The sequence below is a fragment of the Zingiber officinale genome, chromosome 8B (genome assembly GCF_018446385.1).
Source record: "Zingiber officinale cultivar Zhangliang chromosome 8B, Zo_v1.1, whole genome shotgun sequence".
In the NCBI taxonomy this organism is placed as follows: domain Eukaryota; kingdom Viridiplantae; phylum Streptophyta; class Magnoliopsida; order Zingiberales; family Zingiberaceae; genus Zingiber; species Zingiber officinale.
The window spans coordinates 17,750,835-17,768,197 of record NC_056001.1 but is presented as its reverse complement, the minus strand read 5'-3'; the positions used below and the strand labels follow the sequence as shown (position 1 = coordinate 17,768,197).

General features: G+C 34.8%; 1 protein-coding gene across 2 annotated transcripts in view; it reads right to left on the bottom strand.

The window, feature by feature from the left end:
* LOC122014982 (callose synthase 3-like) overlaps window positions 1-17,363 on the bottom strand; it is a 59,063-nt gene that overhangs the window by 31,894 nt on the left and 9,806 nt on the right. For both annotated transcript variants that reach the window (XM_042571564.1, XM_042571565.1), the window contains 11 exons: window positions 16,890-17,027; window positions 16,732-16,808; window positions 16,566-16,656; window positions 14,448-14,570; window positions 14,247-14,361; window positions 8,462-8,796; window positions 8,318-8,370; window positions 8,161-8,221; window positions 5,151-5,232; window positions 5,030-5,079; window positions 4,851-4,937 (listed from right to left, as the gene is read on the bottom strand). In XM_042571564.1, coding sequence (XP_042427498.1) covers window positions 4,851-4,937; window positions 5,030-5,079; window positions 5,151-5,232; window positions 8,161-8,221; window positions 8,318-8,370; window positions 8,462-8,796; window positions 14,247-14,361; window positions 14,448-14,570; window positions 16,566-16,656; window positions 16,732-16,808; window positions 16,890-17,027 — 1,212 coding nt within the window. The remainder of the gene's footprint in view (window positions 1-4,850; window positions 4,938-5,029; window positions 5,080-5,150; window positions 5,233-8,160; window positions 8,222-8,317; window positions 8,371-8,461; window positions 8,797-14,246; window positions 14,362-14,447; window positions 14,571-16,565; window positions 16,657-16,731; window positions 16,809-16,889; window positions 17,028-17,363) is intronic.

The window sequence follows — 17,363 nt, the reverse complement described above, 5'->3', positions numbered from 1 at the left end:
ATTACCCAAAATCCTAAAATGCTAAGAAGTCTACTTTAATCAACATTTCTTTTCAAATTCACTACCAAAAACAAAAGATGGCCTTTACAAGACTTCCAAAGTCATCCAACCATGGTTCTAAATCTCATTTCATATCAATCAGCACGATCAAACTTATCACTACAGCGAGTTGCAGCGAATGCTCCTAGTACCCTGTATGATGCTACTACTCCCTGTTCACAAACCTTGCAGCGAATGCTCCTAGTACCCTGTATGATGCTACTACTCCCTGTTCACAAACCCCACGTTGTTCCTCCCAATGCACAGACTGCTAATTATAGTCACCCCATTTGGAAGAAATCATGAGAGATTGGCAAATGAAAGGTTTTTCCAGTCCTGCAACATCTATTCACGCAACAACTTCGAACCGTGATCATCCAAGCTCGGTCTCTCTACAGTCTGTATATGCAGACCAATCGATGAGCAATGCCATCACCAACGCATAGCAAGATGGGACGCATCTAACTGAGCTCTCCATGATGGAATTCATAAGCCTCTGACAAGCAGATCTACGACCCAAGCACAAATTGAAGAGTACCAACACTCTTAGGTAGTAGACATATTGAGGGTGTATTATGCCAGTCTATGATATCATTGATTCATGGAGTTTTATTGTGTGCACAATACAAACTACTAGATCGAACACTTGGATTCTAGATTTAGGAATCTCTACGAATCAGTCTAATAACACCTCACTTTTCTCTAATATCAACAAGCATTTCATCAAACTGGTTGCTCTTATATATATGCTGGTAAGGTCTCCTACTTCATACTCGTCAATTTCTTGTCTTCTATATACCTAAATTTTATTTTAATTTACTATACATAAGCAAAGTCACTAGTCACTAAATTGTTCTACAACCTTTTCTTCTGATTTAATCTATATTCAATATTTGAGGATGGGAATAATTGGTATAGGGCATGAGTCTCAAGGTCTGGTGTTACATGTTCATCAACTCTTGTAACTCTGACTAATCCTTATCCACTCTAAATCCATAATCGCATGGGGCTTGGTCATTCTAGCTAACAAAATCTACAAAAGATTGTTGTCAATTTGCTTAATCTTTATAGTATAGAATGTGTATTGCCAATTAGGTAAACATGGTCAATCTTGATTTCTTAAACATTTCAATACACGTGCTTCTTCGGACTATTTTCGATAGCACATTTTGATATTCAGGGCTCAAGTCGAGTTTCTTCAAAATTTGCTTTTAAACAGTGAATTACATTTCCCTAGCTATTCATGAAAGCCATGGATAGTTTCGAGTCCTCTCTAAACTTTCTTCCTTTCCTACAAAGGTAAAAACTCAATTTGATCCGTCTATTAAAGTTTCACAAAGTGGCAAGCCAGAGGCTTGATACAGCAAAAAAATAACCAAAAAACAAATTGATAAAGCACCATTAAAACAAAATGATGTAAACCAGGCTAGAAAACACTCAAGACCAAATTGATAAAGCACAAGACTAATACAAAATTGAAGAAGAACCAAGCGACCAAAAACTGTCAAAACTTATAAAATGAAAAAAATAATAGATTGAAAGATGTCGATCGCATGCAATCCTAACTCCTTTATAAAAACTCATAATAAGACCAAGTCATTTATAAAAATTGCCTATCTTCAAAATCAAGACAAACTTTTGAAAATTTGGAGTGACTATTAAAAAATTAAGTAGACTAGTAAAAATTCAGATCCCTAAAATTTCAAACTGCGACATTCTCCCCAAATCAAAAGGGACTTAACACCAAGCAAATTGCAAGCATCTGTGTTAGGTCAATGTTTCCAAGCATAAATAGCAATTGTATTTATGGAGAATAGTTTCTTCATTAGTTTTTTCTTAGGCAGCCTTTTTAACGGGTGAGAAATTGGGCGATCCTCATCTTTGCTTTGTTCCTCAAGAAGTCAATATTCTTATCACCTACTTCTGTACCCAAATCAATAATAGTCGTATCTTCTCTCTTATGCTAATTCTTGATGATTAATCTTGTATTTTTCTTTCAGTCACCCATTCTAATTAGTGAGGAGACCAATGTAACTTCTCTAGAGGTGGAAATATCTCTCTATAGCTCTCATATAACAATTGAATTGCAAAGACAGAGTCTCAAATATCTTCTTAGTAATTAGCACACACTGTAATTTAAAAATTAAAATTTAAATAAGTTTGTAAATTAAAAAAGCATTAAAATCAGTTACTCACAATATGGCTAAATAATAATCATCCTAAAATAGATGATATGATACAATTCGAATTCATAAGCAGAAAAAGATGTTTATCGTTTCACTAGGTATTTTAAAATAATTATTACCTTACCAATCAAGTTAAGGTGAATTGTCCACTGACACCATGCATCTCCACTCCAATACAACACTGAAACTATCTCATTTCAGTTGGCCACTAAAACTTTAGCTCAGCATGAGATTTTAAACCTTGCCATCAATAGCAATTTTGATCTTCAAAGCAATTGGATGTCATTATAACAGTGACACATAAGATGAAACAAGATAGAGGAGAGAAGTGATATCACACCAAAGTAACATTACCGTGGGAGCCAGATGCTAACAAAGGCTCGCCATCTTGCCTTGTCATCTATGATTCATTTTGTATGGAAGGATTGAAATAAAAATTTCTTTGGTGAAGGACGATTAGACATTGAAAGGATCTTCAAGTGTATGCAAATTCATGTATATCGGTCGCTGGATGTTTTCTCTGATCTGATGCTAATGACTGGTTTTTGTACTATGATTCGTCCTATAAATTTTCCTTATCCCAAAAAAAATGCTTGTTTAATTGTAATCTACTAAATAGATATTAAGAAGAACTTTGGTACAACAGAAAGTTATTGCTGCTATGTGACCTAGTGTTGATAGGTTCGAGTCACGAAAATGACCACTTGCAATGCAAGGTAAGGGTAAGTACAATATATCCATCCACGAGGAGCTTCATGCACCTAGCTGCCTTTTACTAAATGGATATTAAATTGTAGTGTAGTCTTCAATCATGATGTCAATTACAGTTTATGCATTCCTTCTTTTTTGCATGCTAATTTTTCTTAATTTTCCATGCTAATTTTTCTTGTCTTGATAATTCAAGACCATGGTAAGAGGTGTTTAGATCATTCATCAGATTGAGATTGAATATTCTAGGAGGATTACTCTAGGAGACATTGTATATTTCACAACATTTTCAAGTTGTACCGATAAACAAGTCGATTGACATGCGAGATCCTAAATATGAGTGAAACTTTCATCCTACTTGGTTTCCTCCTTCATCAAGCAAAACTTGTCCTCTATGTTGAAACTGAAGTTTCCATAGTAGAATACATCAAACCTTCATCCTTCACAGCTTCCTCCTTTCATAGCTACATTGGACTCTAACATCAGCTAGCTCTTCAGGTGCCTCCTCCTCCCTCCATCCACATCTATGCTGAAGTTGACACCCTAACTTCACAGTCGGCTCCATTCCGGGAAGACTTCCTCATCTTTCTAATACTTTTCTTTCACTTCTTCGGAGTTCTTCCTCTAACACCCCTTCTCTTTCTTTAGCACACTTCCGGTACCAATTCAGCTCCTACTCCCTTGGCCTCTACCTCCAATGTTAACGCCTTCTTCTCCTCCTTGAGCATGCCTGCAACACCAATTCACACCTTCGACATCAATACTAGCATTGACAGAGCCATCTTGAGTTGGCCAAGGTTCTAAAACATGACTTGACTCGAGATTTCAATCCTCCTTCTTATGTAGTTATAGATAAATGTAATTATTTTTCTCCTTGTTTATGTTTTTAATTGTGTGAGAAACTTATGTGTGAATATTTCTATGTAGTGTAAGCTTTTACGTAATAGACTTTTCAAAGTATGTAGTAAATATGGCGGTGAGTGCTAAAATTTTTCTGGCAATTTTATTTATTGTATGTTTTTTTTCTGATCCAGCGGGGGTCAAGAAGATGATAATGAAGCCATTGTAGAAGTCATGTCATGCCAATGGCTATGGAGAACAAGGAATTGTGACATTAAATAATTAGACAGGTTACATCAATTAGAATGGAGGATGAAAAGGATTAAGAGGGGGCAAAAAAAAATTCTAATTAATGTAATAAAAGATAATTATTATAGCATTCTAGTGATATAATTATACACTGAAGCATCATTTGAAATCTCATGCCTCGTATTGTATTATTTCAATAAATTACCGAAACTTAATTTACTTGGCATAGGTAATCTATCTTGTCTGTCAATTATATCAACGAGTATAATGTGATACTAATATTCACCCCTTAGTATGCTATAATACATGTCATGATCAATTAAAACAATGTTTTTTTTTTTTTGTGTGTGTGCAGTGTGTGTCACACAATTCCAAAATGATATCATTCCGATCAAAAACCGAAACTCTGGCTTGAGATTTTGAAACTTGTATTCAACAAAGAAATAAGAACCACAACTGATCCTATATACTTGGGATAAACATAACTTGGTAATGCTAAAGAATTAAGGATACTTGCTCACAAATGTGTGTTAGTGTTCTTAGGCAATAAAATCAGATAAACACTATCACAATTACACAAACAAAATGCAGCATACTGCAACATCTCAATTTTACCAACCAAACAAACAATGGAACAATAGCACATGAAATTATCTTTGAAGGCAGAAAAAAATCAACTAGATTTCAATTTATGGACTTTTAATCTATTATTGAATCAACTTTATTTGAAAAAGTCCGAAATATGTCCTATGAAATTCAATTATTTATCCAGAACAAAGCAAAAGAAACTATATATACACAGTATCAAGAGAAAGACACTAAACTGACCTCTCCAAGCCGACGACAAGCACCATAAATCCCACCAACTAATGTGGAGAATATTGCATACCAAATCTGGGTATCCATGAAATAAACCTTGCAAACAAGTATAATAAAATAAATAGCAATCACACTCAAATAGAAGTAAAATAACTGTAAAAAAATAGAAAAAGGTAAATTTTTCATACAAGAATAATCGGAGCCCAAAGAGCAATGACAACACCTATGTTGTTCTTAGCTGCAACAAAAAGAAAAACAATTCATTTACTTGAACCTGAGGCACATCCTTAATAAAATTCCCTTTTTTACCTCGAGGAAAGAACTCATGCCACTGATAAGTTCTTATCGGAATTCTCATGATATCTTTAGTTGGACCAACAAGAGGCTTAATCTGATGCCAAAAAACAAGCAAACACACCACAAAGTCACAAACATCCTCAATTACAAGGGTAGAAGTTGAAAACTAAAAAAAATGAAAAGGTTCTTACACTGACCAAAGCCTATCTAAGAAGATGACTAAAAAGAATAAGAGCTTTAACTTCAAGAGACTCCAAACTTAAATATGTTAAGAATTCCAAAAATGTACAAATAAATAGAAAAATAGTTCATCTCAAAGATTCTATAGCCCCACTAAAAGACTAAGCTATTCTTTAAATCAGCACTGCATGTTAACATGCTAAAATTTTAACAGTTATACTCAACTATAACTAGTTTTTGAATATATCTCGCTCTGTGAGTATTCTCATGCAACATCCCCCTAAACGACTTTGACTAGTTTCTGAAAAGACTGTGTGGTGATTGTTCTCTCCCATCACTTCATCCCATGATGTCAATATCTTTGCAGAAATCTTACCATATTGTTAATTAAAACCCATGATGTGAAAACAAGTTTATTAACTTCCCTTTTCTATTTTCTACTGTCCATTTAGGTGCAGCTAGCTTGTATTTTTTCAATCCAACAGACCTCTCTCTAGATCATATTTCAATTTTCAAGAAGCTAACTAAAATTAACAGCCTACACTGCAGCCTTAACCCTGCAACTAAGTTTCCAATTTAAATTCTAACCAGTGCAATTTCAAAGTAGCATGTTTAGAATGGTACTAAGATTCACCAATGGTAACACCTGTTGGTTCCTGTTCATTGCTTTGTTCAAAATGACACATTTCAGAATTTGAGAATAAATTTAGGTTTCTTTTCAAACTTGAGAGCTTTAAATTTTGGTTCGTGTTCAAAATGACACATTTCAGAATTTGAGAATAAATTTAGGTTTCTTTTCAAATTTCAGAGCTTTAAATTTTGGTTCTGTTCATAGCATTGTTCAAAATGACACATTTCAGAATTTGAGAATAAATTTAGGTTTCTTTTCAAATTTTAGAGCTTTAAATATTTTTTGCGATAGGCATTATTTTAGAAGATTTGGTCATATTATGAGTTTATATGAAGGTTTAGGATCCCATATAATCAACATTCTTCAAATTAAAATATTTTTCCTCTTCTTAAAGTTCGAGAATAACCTACTTTGCGATTTATGCCCACTTTTTGGAGTTCAACTTCAAGTGCAGGTGTCGTTAGCAGTCATGCAATGTGTCATGTTTCCTTCCAACAAAGGCATTTTGCTTAGATTTAATGTTGCATTTTAGTATGACATTATTATAGTTTATGCTCAGCCAGCAAAACTTAATTCCAGGCTGGCCTAGCTTGAGCAGGATATGACATATTGGTCTGTCAAATCGATTCCATGAACACTAGTCTAAAGCACCCCTAGAGGTTTAACAAACCATAAAATCACATTTACTTAAGAAATGTTAGTTAGAGCCCTAGAGCCAATCATTTGATGATTGTATGGACTCATTGTATCATATTCTTGTATATTAATAAAAGGCATTTGTTTGGTTATTATACTTATTTGTATTAGTGCCAAATAGACTAAGTATAATAGCGTCCTTGAGTAGAAGGTTCATACCTATATCAATCGATTAGTTGAATCGATAGTGAGATGATATAGGGAACACTACTCTAAATCATTCCTAGTCGAGTATTAACATTCAGGGACAATGTTAATACAATAAGTCAATCTAGATGTAGGATAGACAATGTCACATGGGAGTCACAATTAGTAGTTGATGCGGATCTCCATTCTTGTAAGGTAGTAATGATGTGTCTAGATACCAGGCAAATAGATGGAGACTAGGTTCGATGAACCTAAATGATTAGTTCATATGATGAACCAAATTGGATTAAGAGTAATCCAGTAGGATAATTGAGTTGGACTGTTGGTTCATGTGTTAAGTGAGTCTAATATTAAATTAAAATCTTGAACTAATGGTTAGATTAGATCAACCAGGAAGAAGTGGTCAAGTTTGACTTGACTTAAGTAGGAAGATGAAGAGTCATGTTTTTGACTTGACTTTAACTTGACCAATGCCACATCATCAAGGCCTCTTCATTTGGTCAAGTTTGACTTGACCAAATGCCACCTCATGGGAGTTACCAAGGGTTGTGACTCTTGATATTCCATGGGGGTTACAAGGTTTAATGTGGCCGGCCACTTTGAGTGTAAAAATGAATGTTTTATTTTTCATTCAAGGCTAATTGATTTGATCTTCTTCCTCGTTCGGTTTTACCTTGCACGAGATCCGTGGCTTGGGCGATTCGAGGTTTCCGCGACGCGAAAAGCGGTTTTCGCGGCCCGAAAAACCCAACAAGAAAAGCATTTTACAACATTAGTATCACTTGAATCAAGGAATTGATTAGTCAATTGACTTAATTGAGAAAAGCATTTTACAACATTAGTATAGCTCGGATTAAGGAATGCTTAGTCAATTCATTTGGTGTACTCGAGTTGCAATTAACACTTTTTAGAGTCCACAGCTATGTAGTTAGCCAATATCTATTTATGAATAGGTGTATATATACAAGAACAATTTCCAAATGTTAATTGTAAAATCTGTATAATCATGCTTAAATTTGCCCCAATGACATGAAACAAACATTTCAAATGCTTATGTTAGGTAACTTGTAGCCAACAGTATGAAAACATGTAGCATTGAGGTTCCATCCACTATTAACTCGTGTCTCATTGTCTCATGTCCATGACTATGTTCATCGTCAACATTAGAACATATTCTTAAAATGTCTTATATATCAATGATGTTTTCTTTACTTTAAAATCTCATACAGCAGCCCTTTTGCTTTAAATACCATAATAATAAATCAAATGATGTAGCAGCAAATAAACACTCAAGTTAAAAGCTACTATCTCATAACTTTAAAAGTTATCCAAGAAAAAACTTCTTGGCGATATTACAGGTAAAGATACCTCTACATAATAACTAAACACCAACTTTGCTAGAATGAGAATCACCCAGAATAATGTGTACCTAGCAAAAAGAAAATCACAAACCTCAGGCATATATGAAAAGTTATTTCATGAAGCTTAAGCTATAAAACAATGATCATAAGCTATTCAATCTTACATCAAAAGTGAAAATGGTCCTTCATGCATTCCCCTCCCAACAAAGAGTCGAGGCTACCATTTTTAATTAGCACATGAAGCACAGGAAAAGAAAATAAAAAAAAATATTCCGTTTAATGATCCAAACTAATTATAGCTAAAGTACCTGAGACCACCACATCAGCAGCATGATAATTTTGTAATGTGAACTTTCAAGAAACCGTCTCAGTGAAGGAAACAGAAATAACAACGCCGAAAGCATATTTGGGGACAAATATATCACAACTGCCAAAAAGTATAGTGATGGTCGATTTTGTCCACCACCAACCCAGTTTTTTATAGTCTTTGCCAGACCAGAAGGATTTTCAAATGAATAGGCATAAGTCACTGGCAATATTATCACCCATGCAACTGCTGCAATTAACTTTAAGATATACCTCAGCTTAACCGGCAACGACATACTTCTTCTTGCCTTCCAGCTTAGCATAATATCTAGGACAGCTGTAAAATACAATGAAATGTAAAATCTATTAGCAAGAAACACTCCAATATAAGAATAGTTTGGTGAAGAGCAAAATGCTCATGCACAAGAGTGAATTTATAACACTACAGAAACCTAACTCTTATGTGGGCAAAATTGTATTATTACACAGGGAATTCATCTCAAGCAAGGATATAATAACAGTTAAATTTTTTCAATTTTAAAGGTAAAACACAGGTTGAAAATATCATTCCATGTCAAAGCTTCCGTTGCCGACCTGAACAATATGAACACTATGGTTTTAATACCATGTTGTGTTGGCATTGAACACCACTTCGACATTTGGACACAGTTCAAAGCATCCTAACTAAGATCACCTCAAAAGAATGTTAGTCCATGATCTCTCCTACTTAGCTTGTTTTCCTCCAAATATAAGCGCATAATAATTACAAAGTCAATTGAATTAAAATTTTAGAACAAGTTATAAAAATATAACAAGCATCTCAACTAATAAGTGGCATGAGGATAGGAGTATTGATTATTGTAACATTTCTGAGATCAATCACATAATTTTCAAGACATGGATTATTAAATAATGCTCGAGAGCATCTACTATTGTAAGAATTGATTTTTTTCAACTTTAACACCAAACCTCTTTGTTCCTCTTGGTGCTTCAATTGGTATATTTCCTCTTCCTCTCCCCTTTCGTTTGTGTTTTATCTCCCGAGACTGGCAGATGGAATCAAAGTATAAGTCAAGGGGATGAAATCAAAGTGCGAGTTATGGGAGGAAATCTTCATATCTGACCTACACCATTTGTTGTTGCATCTCTTCTTCCACTCTCCTCTCTTTTTAGTGTGATTCCCTCATCACATCGATAGATGAAAAAGATGAGCCGGGACAAGCAATGTCTAATGGCTTTGAACAACGTTAACTGGGACAATGTCATCAAGAAGAGAATATTCCTATCTCTAATGGTTTTGAACAATGTCAACCAGGACAAGCAATGCCTTAATTACTATTGCTGGCCGTATTAGCATGGAAGGCAAAGTGGCATTGACTCATGCCAATAGAATATCAATATCCGCAAGTAGCAGCAACAAACAAGTTTTTATCCCACAAAGTGGGGTCCGCTATATGAATCCTCTTACGTCATTGGGTTTGATCTCTAACTAGATCCTCATCGTCTAACTGGGACATTTATTAATCATCTAAATACATATCCATATCATCTTAAACATGTCTATCAATTTTTTCCCTCAATAGATACAACTTTGACTTTCTCTCTAATATTCTAATTTCTTATCATGTCTATCCTTGTATATCTGCACATTCACCTTTCCATTCTCAGCTTTGTAACTCTCATCTTCTGCTCGTGTACTCACTGTATAGCTCAACATTCAACATAGTATACCATAGAGTTTTAACGGCGTTCTTATAAAACTTTCCTATAAGCTTTAGAGATATCTTAGAATCACAAATCAATATATTTTAACCTTAGACCATTAGCGATTACTACTTAAGACAGATGACTTAGCATATTTAAGCAAAATCTAGAGTATACTAAGTTTATCACCTAATATCATTGCCAAAGCACTATTCAAGCCAAATGACTTAGTATATTCAAGTCACCCATTCCCATAAACTACAATAGATTTGAGGTTAGGGACATGGTTTTAAATTTCATTTATGAAACTTTTCATTTCGCCTACAAATTGGCACACAAAAAGGCTCAATATTCCAGATTCACAATGGACCAGGCTTAGCATGCGTTCTCACAAAGAGGATCAATGTTTGACATGCAAGTAGACTGTCAAACAAGCCGACCCATGGCAAGACGGGTGGCCCATGGCGGGTCGGCCATTTGGCGGGGCAGGGCGGGCCGACCCGTCATCTTAACGGGTTGGAAAATCCCCAATCCAACCAAACTAAAGGCGGGTTGCGGGTTAGGCGAACCAACCCACGAGCCTACCAAAAAATAAAATAAAATAAAAAAGCAAGCGACAAGCTTGGGTTGGCCTGCGAGTTACTCATCTAGTGAAGAGAAAATGTTCAATTCATGAAGCAAAATGAATTTAATACCTATTACTCAAGAAAACCTATCAAAGCAAGTTAAGAAAGCTTACCATGAAAATGGTTATAAACCAATCTAGTAGCTCCAAACCTCAATTGCATCAATACACTACAAAAGAGTAAGTGAGCTCTTAGTTCTAATGAACACAAGAGAAGTGCCAAGGAACCTCAACGATTGTTTAAGATGCATGAGCAACTGCTTTAGCATTTCCTCAACCTGCGGGTCAACCCAAGCCGCCGCAGACCGACCCACACGGGTTGCGGGCCCAAGACGGGTGGATCTACCTTTAAATAGGTTATAAAATTTCAACCCAACTCGCTTAAATTATTTGGCGGGATGGGCCAATCCAAATTGGCAGCTCTACATGCAAGAGTGTCTTCTATAAGCCTTCTTTGCAGCTACCTTCTTTATGAGGATTGGTCCTTGTAGCATCCTTCATGATTGCCTTCTTTGCAAAAGAGGCATATAGAAGAGGATCGTGCTAGTTGGTTCATGGCTGATTAAAGATCCATCCATAGCTAGGGCAAAATCAATAGTCTTCATCTTTGTTGCATATTCTCAAACCACAAACACTTCTATGCAAGTTTTTCTTCCTCTTCTTGTTCTTCTATTGCTTCTTTTTCTTCATTCACCATTATTGTTGCTCATCCTTCTTAATTTATGTTGGCTCTTGACTCTTCCTAATTACTGTCATGGGCACGCGATGCGCCAAAACCATTAGCATGGTACCAACACATTTTATTCCAGATGAGGATCAAAACCCTATATCAATAGCAAATTTAAAACCTTGGGTAGGAAGAACAATAGCAAAGTAGAAAAGTCATATCCAATCATGGTTTGAAATCTCGTATCGTGTCGGGTGAGACGGTCGAAATATATTATTCCGGTAAATCACCGAAACTTGACATCACTCGGCACAAGGTTCAAAATCTCAAATCATGCCATAGTTTTGGTCTTTTACCAAAAAGATAATGTTCCAGTATCGTAACGACACTTCAATGCATGATGTACAATTTGGAGGTTGAAGGAGGAAGGAGATGAAGCAAGGGATTTGCTGAGTGGTATCAAGTTTCGATAATTTACTAAAATGATAAATTTCAACCGATTCACCCAGTTGATACAAGATTTAAAACCTGCTTGGCACATACTCCTTCCTATGCTTCATCTCCTTCTTCAATTCAAATTCATTACTGACACCATGCATCGAAACATCGACATGAAACCGAAACAGTATCATTCTGATCAAAGACCAAAACTTCAGCAGCACTAGATTTTGAACCTTGTATCTAATATTAGTTTACTATTTGTGACAAATCAAAGCCTAACCTTCCTTATTAAACTTCAACATTGAATTACATGTTAAATCACATACAATCTCAAGCACACTAAGACAAAAGAAGGTATATATTGTTTTATGCTTGATGTTCATATCGCACATATAACCATTCCTAATTGTATCAGATTTAAATTCATGTAAGCGAGACATTATACCATGAGAAGGCATAGAGAGATAGGAATAAGATAACTCTATGATCATCTCATTTGGATGATCCTTTAACCATTTCAGTTGCACAAGCAATTATGTCAACTTGGTCATCCTCATCTATAAGTTGGCAACATCAGCAAGTGCAAAAGATGAATGTAACATGCTTAGGCTACCTTTAGTAGTCATACCAATTTAGTGTAAATAAATGATACACTCTGTACTAAAGTCTTGTAAATAGGCAGTAACATCAGCAGACCCATATTGCATTCTAGATTGAGGTTAAGAAATTACATGTTAGATTTCATCGTACTGTTATTGGGATTGATTGGTAATTTGTAGTTAATAACTTTGATGTGGTAGTCCAATTTGTCTACTTTGCAATTATACTTACTATGTTAGTGTTCATAACATACAGGTTACGTGCCAACTCTATTTCCCTTGTTCATTGCCTTACTCTTCCCTTTAAGGTCATTAGAAGAAGGTGCTCAGTTTTGCTTGTTTGGGATCTAACTTTTTATGGATTGCCTTAAGTTCATTTTGCACCTTTGCAAAATTTTTGATATTTTGTTTACTTGTATAGAAGTAGTTTCTGTTTATACATTTGATCCTATAAGAAATTATCACTCATTTTTATGCTTCTAGTCATGAGAGAATTTCATACATATCTATGTATACATTTTGCTTTTTAATTCAGAGATCTATTTATCATGTTATATTCCATATGTTGTATGTTAGTATTTAATATAAATGTATGTTTCATTATTAACATCTCTTGTGATTTGCAAGTAATTTGGAAAGAGAAAATTGCTGAATAAATCAACTCATGGAACTTTTGCTCAACGGGATTATCACACGGCCATCAAGGTCATTCCACCTTAATGACAAGACAAGCAGACCATGAAGCATAAGAATTGGTCTCACCAAATATATTGAGACCACTTTTACCTATTTTCTCTTATTGTATGATCAATTAAACCAACACTGGATTGCTCCCAGAATAAACAAGAGATTGTTGGTACTTAAACCAACACAGATGTTTATTTGCACCATTTTCCACCTTGATGGGTTAGGGTAATGGGTAAGTTTCTGTTGTGGCAAAATATTACGGAGAATTTGAAAAATAACTAATTATTATATTGAAATGATTATAAGAATAAAAAGAATAATATGATTATTGATATTTGATGATAAATGACTGTTAAATCATATATTATTTTGAAAACGGTAAAATGTAATATAATTTCAGATGATAATATTAAATTAATTAAAAATTATATGATATTATATGATAATAATTGCTTCTTATTATCCTCATTATCTGATAACAATATCAAATCAACTAGAAATTATCTATAAAGTGTGTTAATGACAACAATTTGATACTTATCATTATAATTGTTGTTGTTTAATAATGGTATATGCAATAACTAAAGTTATATTAATTATGTATGTTAAACATAACATAATATAAATCATATAATATCAGATATATGTATATATATACATATTGCAATATGCATAGGTATAAACTAACCACTCTTATACTATTAAAAATTCTAATAATTGAATATACATATCAGATTAATAATATTACAAAGATTGAAAATTATTTTATTGTATTTTTTTCTATTTTTTTTAAACCAATTCCAGTCAAATACTACTGATCTAATAAAAATCAGGGTTTCAAAGAAAATATGATAAAAGAGAGTAAATAAAAACAAGGAATATAAATAATTTCACAATCCAACATAGAACCGACTAACAGTGATATTAGAAAGAAAAAAAAAAGATTTTATTGCCCCACGGTGTAGTTGAGTTGGTACTCAAGTAGCAGAGTTGCTTCATTTAGTAGTATGACCAAAGCAGATGTTAAAAGCAAGAATAAAACAGTCTCAATAGTCTCATTTCACCTTGTCCAAGCTTCAGTACGGAAGCTGTAATAAAGATGCTGAGCAATTTCTTGAATATAGCAGGGTCAAATATACCACTTGGTGAACCACCATTCCAAGCAAGAATGATCATAACCTTAAACCAAAAGAGAAAGCAAGTTCAAAAACAAAAACAAATATCTATTAAAGAACAGAAGAAAGAAAATAAATCTAAGAATCAACCTGTAAGGATAAGATAAAGAAGCTCCACATTCTATCAAAACTACGAAAAATATGCCAAAATGAACGGATCTCAACAAAGTTAACTTTCCCAATCCACTGCTGACCTTTAGCATACTTGACTTCCTGGTAAAAGATACACAAGAACATTAAGAGCTACATATTTTGTCAAATATTGGGATAGAAAAATATCATATTGCTGGTGCAAGTAGCACCAACTAATTGAACTTTATTCTTTTGATGTATAGCAAAGGATTTAAAGTTAGGCACTGCATTCTATTATGTGTGTCAAGTGCGCAGAGCAAAATACTTGTCAGAAAAATCCTAGTGGATCTCTTACTGGTGGGTCAAAGAGCCCAGACACTAAGAAGAAATCTTGGTAGGTTAGGTCGACACGAGACAAATGAAGTTCGGATGGGTCAACGAACCAAGCATCTAATACTGGAAGTCCAGGTGGCTCGACTGACCAAGCATCTGGCAGAGAAAGTTCAGAAGGGTAGTCGGATCAAGTATCCGGCAGAGAAAGTTCAGATGGTAGAGGAAGTTCTGGAAGATCAGCAGAATCAGATACCAAGCAAGATCAGAAGTCCTGGGCAACCAAGTCCAGGAGAGGACCTTCTGACAAAGAAGGCTATGAGGGAACCATTCTTATCTCTAGAACGTGAGTAGTATTATATCTAGGCGCCAACCTGACCAAGAAATCAACTGGAGTTTCAAAGTCAAGGTCAAATGACAATTAACTAAAATTCTCCTTTGGTTAACTGGTCTAGAAGTTAATTGCACGTGCTTTTATTATATAATATGTTGTTACGAGCAAAGGCTAGTGGCGAAGATGACCCCCTACACCAAATTTTGTCATTGCTTTCATATCTACAGTGAGAATCGCTACTCCACGATGGGGTCTCCTACACCTAGTTGACAAGTAACCAAAGCTCATCCTCTCAAAGGTTTGAGAAGGGAACAACATTGGAAGATGTTTGACATCATTCTAAAGTTACCCTCCTTGATCTCCACACCCATCTCACACCTCCATTAAAAAAAAAAACAAAAGTTGCCCTCTTCTCTACTAACAACATTGTTGTTATCACCAGCACCACACCTAGGTTAGAGAAGGGAACGACTTTGGAAGGTGTTCCAAACATGATGATTTTTAAGTTGAAGAGGAAACAATGAATTGAAACCAGGTTGCCACTATCGAGTGCGGGCAACACATAAAATTGATCCCAACAAACAGGACAATGTCAAGCGCCACCATGGCAGCCATGTCGTTTCCCCTTTGTGTTTCCTCCTACTATGATTGCAAGTCCCATTTGGCAAAATGGTCTGAGTAGTAGTCCAGAAATTTAGCAACACCCTCACCACTAAGCCAGCTCCAATACTATCATGCATTAACTGAAGGTCATCCTTGTGCAACTCTGCTCTCAAATGGGAGGCGATTGTAGCTTCAATGAAACAGTAAGATAGGAAGTTGATTGTCAAAGGAAAAGACTTGTGAATAGAGACTTCTTCATTGAGTGTAGCAGTGGAGCAACTATAGGCAACCAGAGGCAAACCATTGAATAAGTATTATGGGTATCGGATGGATTAATAAGTTAATCCTTATCTGTGGTTGTTTTATTTGAAACATTTTAAAATGATTTATCAGAAATGAACTGGCAAGAGGTGAAGTAAAATATCATTTCATTAAATGTCAGATCAACCATTTAAAAATGATGGCTGAAAAAACAAACAAATGGATGATATGTTATCTCTGATGGTTTTGATAAAATTAAAAGCATGTGATAGATTTGTTACAACGCCAATTGATAAGTTTAGTAATTATTCCAAATTTTCTAAGTTTAACAAGACAAGCATGAAAGATAATGAAAATTAAGATCGAGATGAAGATCTATCTTTCCTCTGCACAGGATGATTTTCATCCCAGATAGCAGAAGACATTGATATCAGGATAAAGGTTTGAGCTTAACAAAAGTCAATTGAGATTCAATTGATAAAAGACATCTATCATGCAAAATAGAAATTGCATCTATAACAGAAAAAGCAGACCAAGGAGAAAAAGTTAAAGAATGAAGCTAACAAGCTGAAGGTCAAATATGAAATACACACACACACACACCAAACCTCATTTCTCTCCTCATGATGACTCTGGGGATAACAAAAGAAATCAGCATCAGCCCGCATAGGCCAGCCCAAACGGAAACAATCAACAGACCTGATGATGGAACCTGTTACAATCAAGTATATTTACAATATGTGTTTGCGACATATTTCTATGCTCTGCACATACCAGAAATATTCATTTAAATCATCATAATTTCTCCATTGAGAGTGTTTTGATTTTTCACTTGAGCTCTTTTCAGCTTCCTACACCAATTGCAAGCAGATAGAATCAAGGCGTATTATAATAGTAAAAATTAAAATTTCACAAACCAAAAGTCCAATCACCTTTTCTATAACCTTGTAAATTGGTGTCACCACTTTTTGTAGAAATGCTTCTTTATCACCCCCATAAGCAGGTTTGACGTTCTCACCAGTTGTTTGGCTCACACTCCCAATTAGCATACCATATAATTCAAATGCCATCTAGAAAAGGAAACATCAGAGGAAGTGTTTAAGAAAAATAATACATCATCTATCTTAAGTAACAAATTCCTACACCATATCAAGATTGCATCAAAATATGACAAATTCATGAAGTTCTAATTTCATTAAATATTTACACAATAAATTATGTCAGTTCAAACTATTAGCAATATGCCATGTAAACCATATTGGCAAAAATCAAAAGGGTGGGTGCCCCTTTTTTATCGAATCATCAAAGGTGACCTTTTTTTAGTTAGAATCAAAACAACGTTCCACACGGTGGATTCTACCAAATTTAGCCATCTAATCCAATTGCGCTCTTACTCACCCACAAAA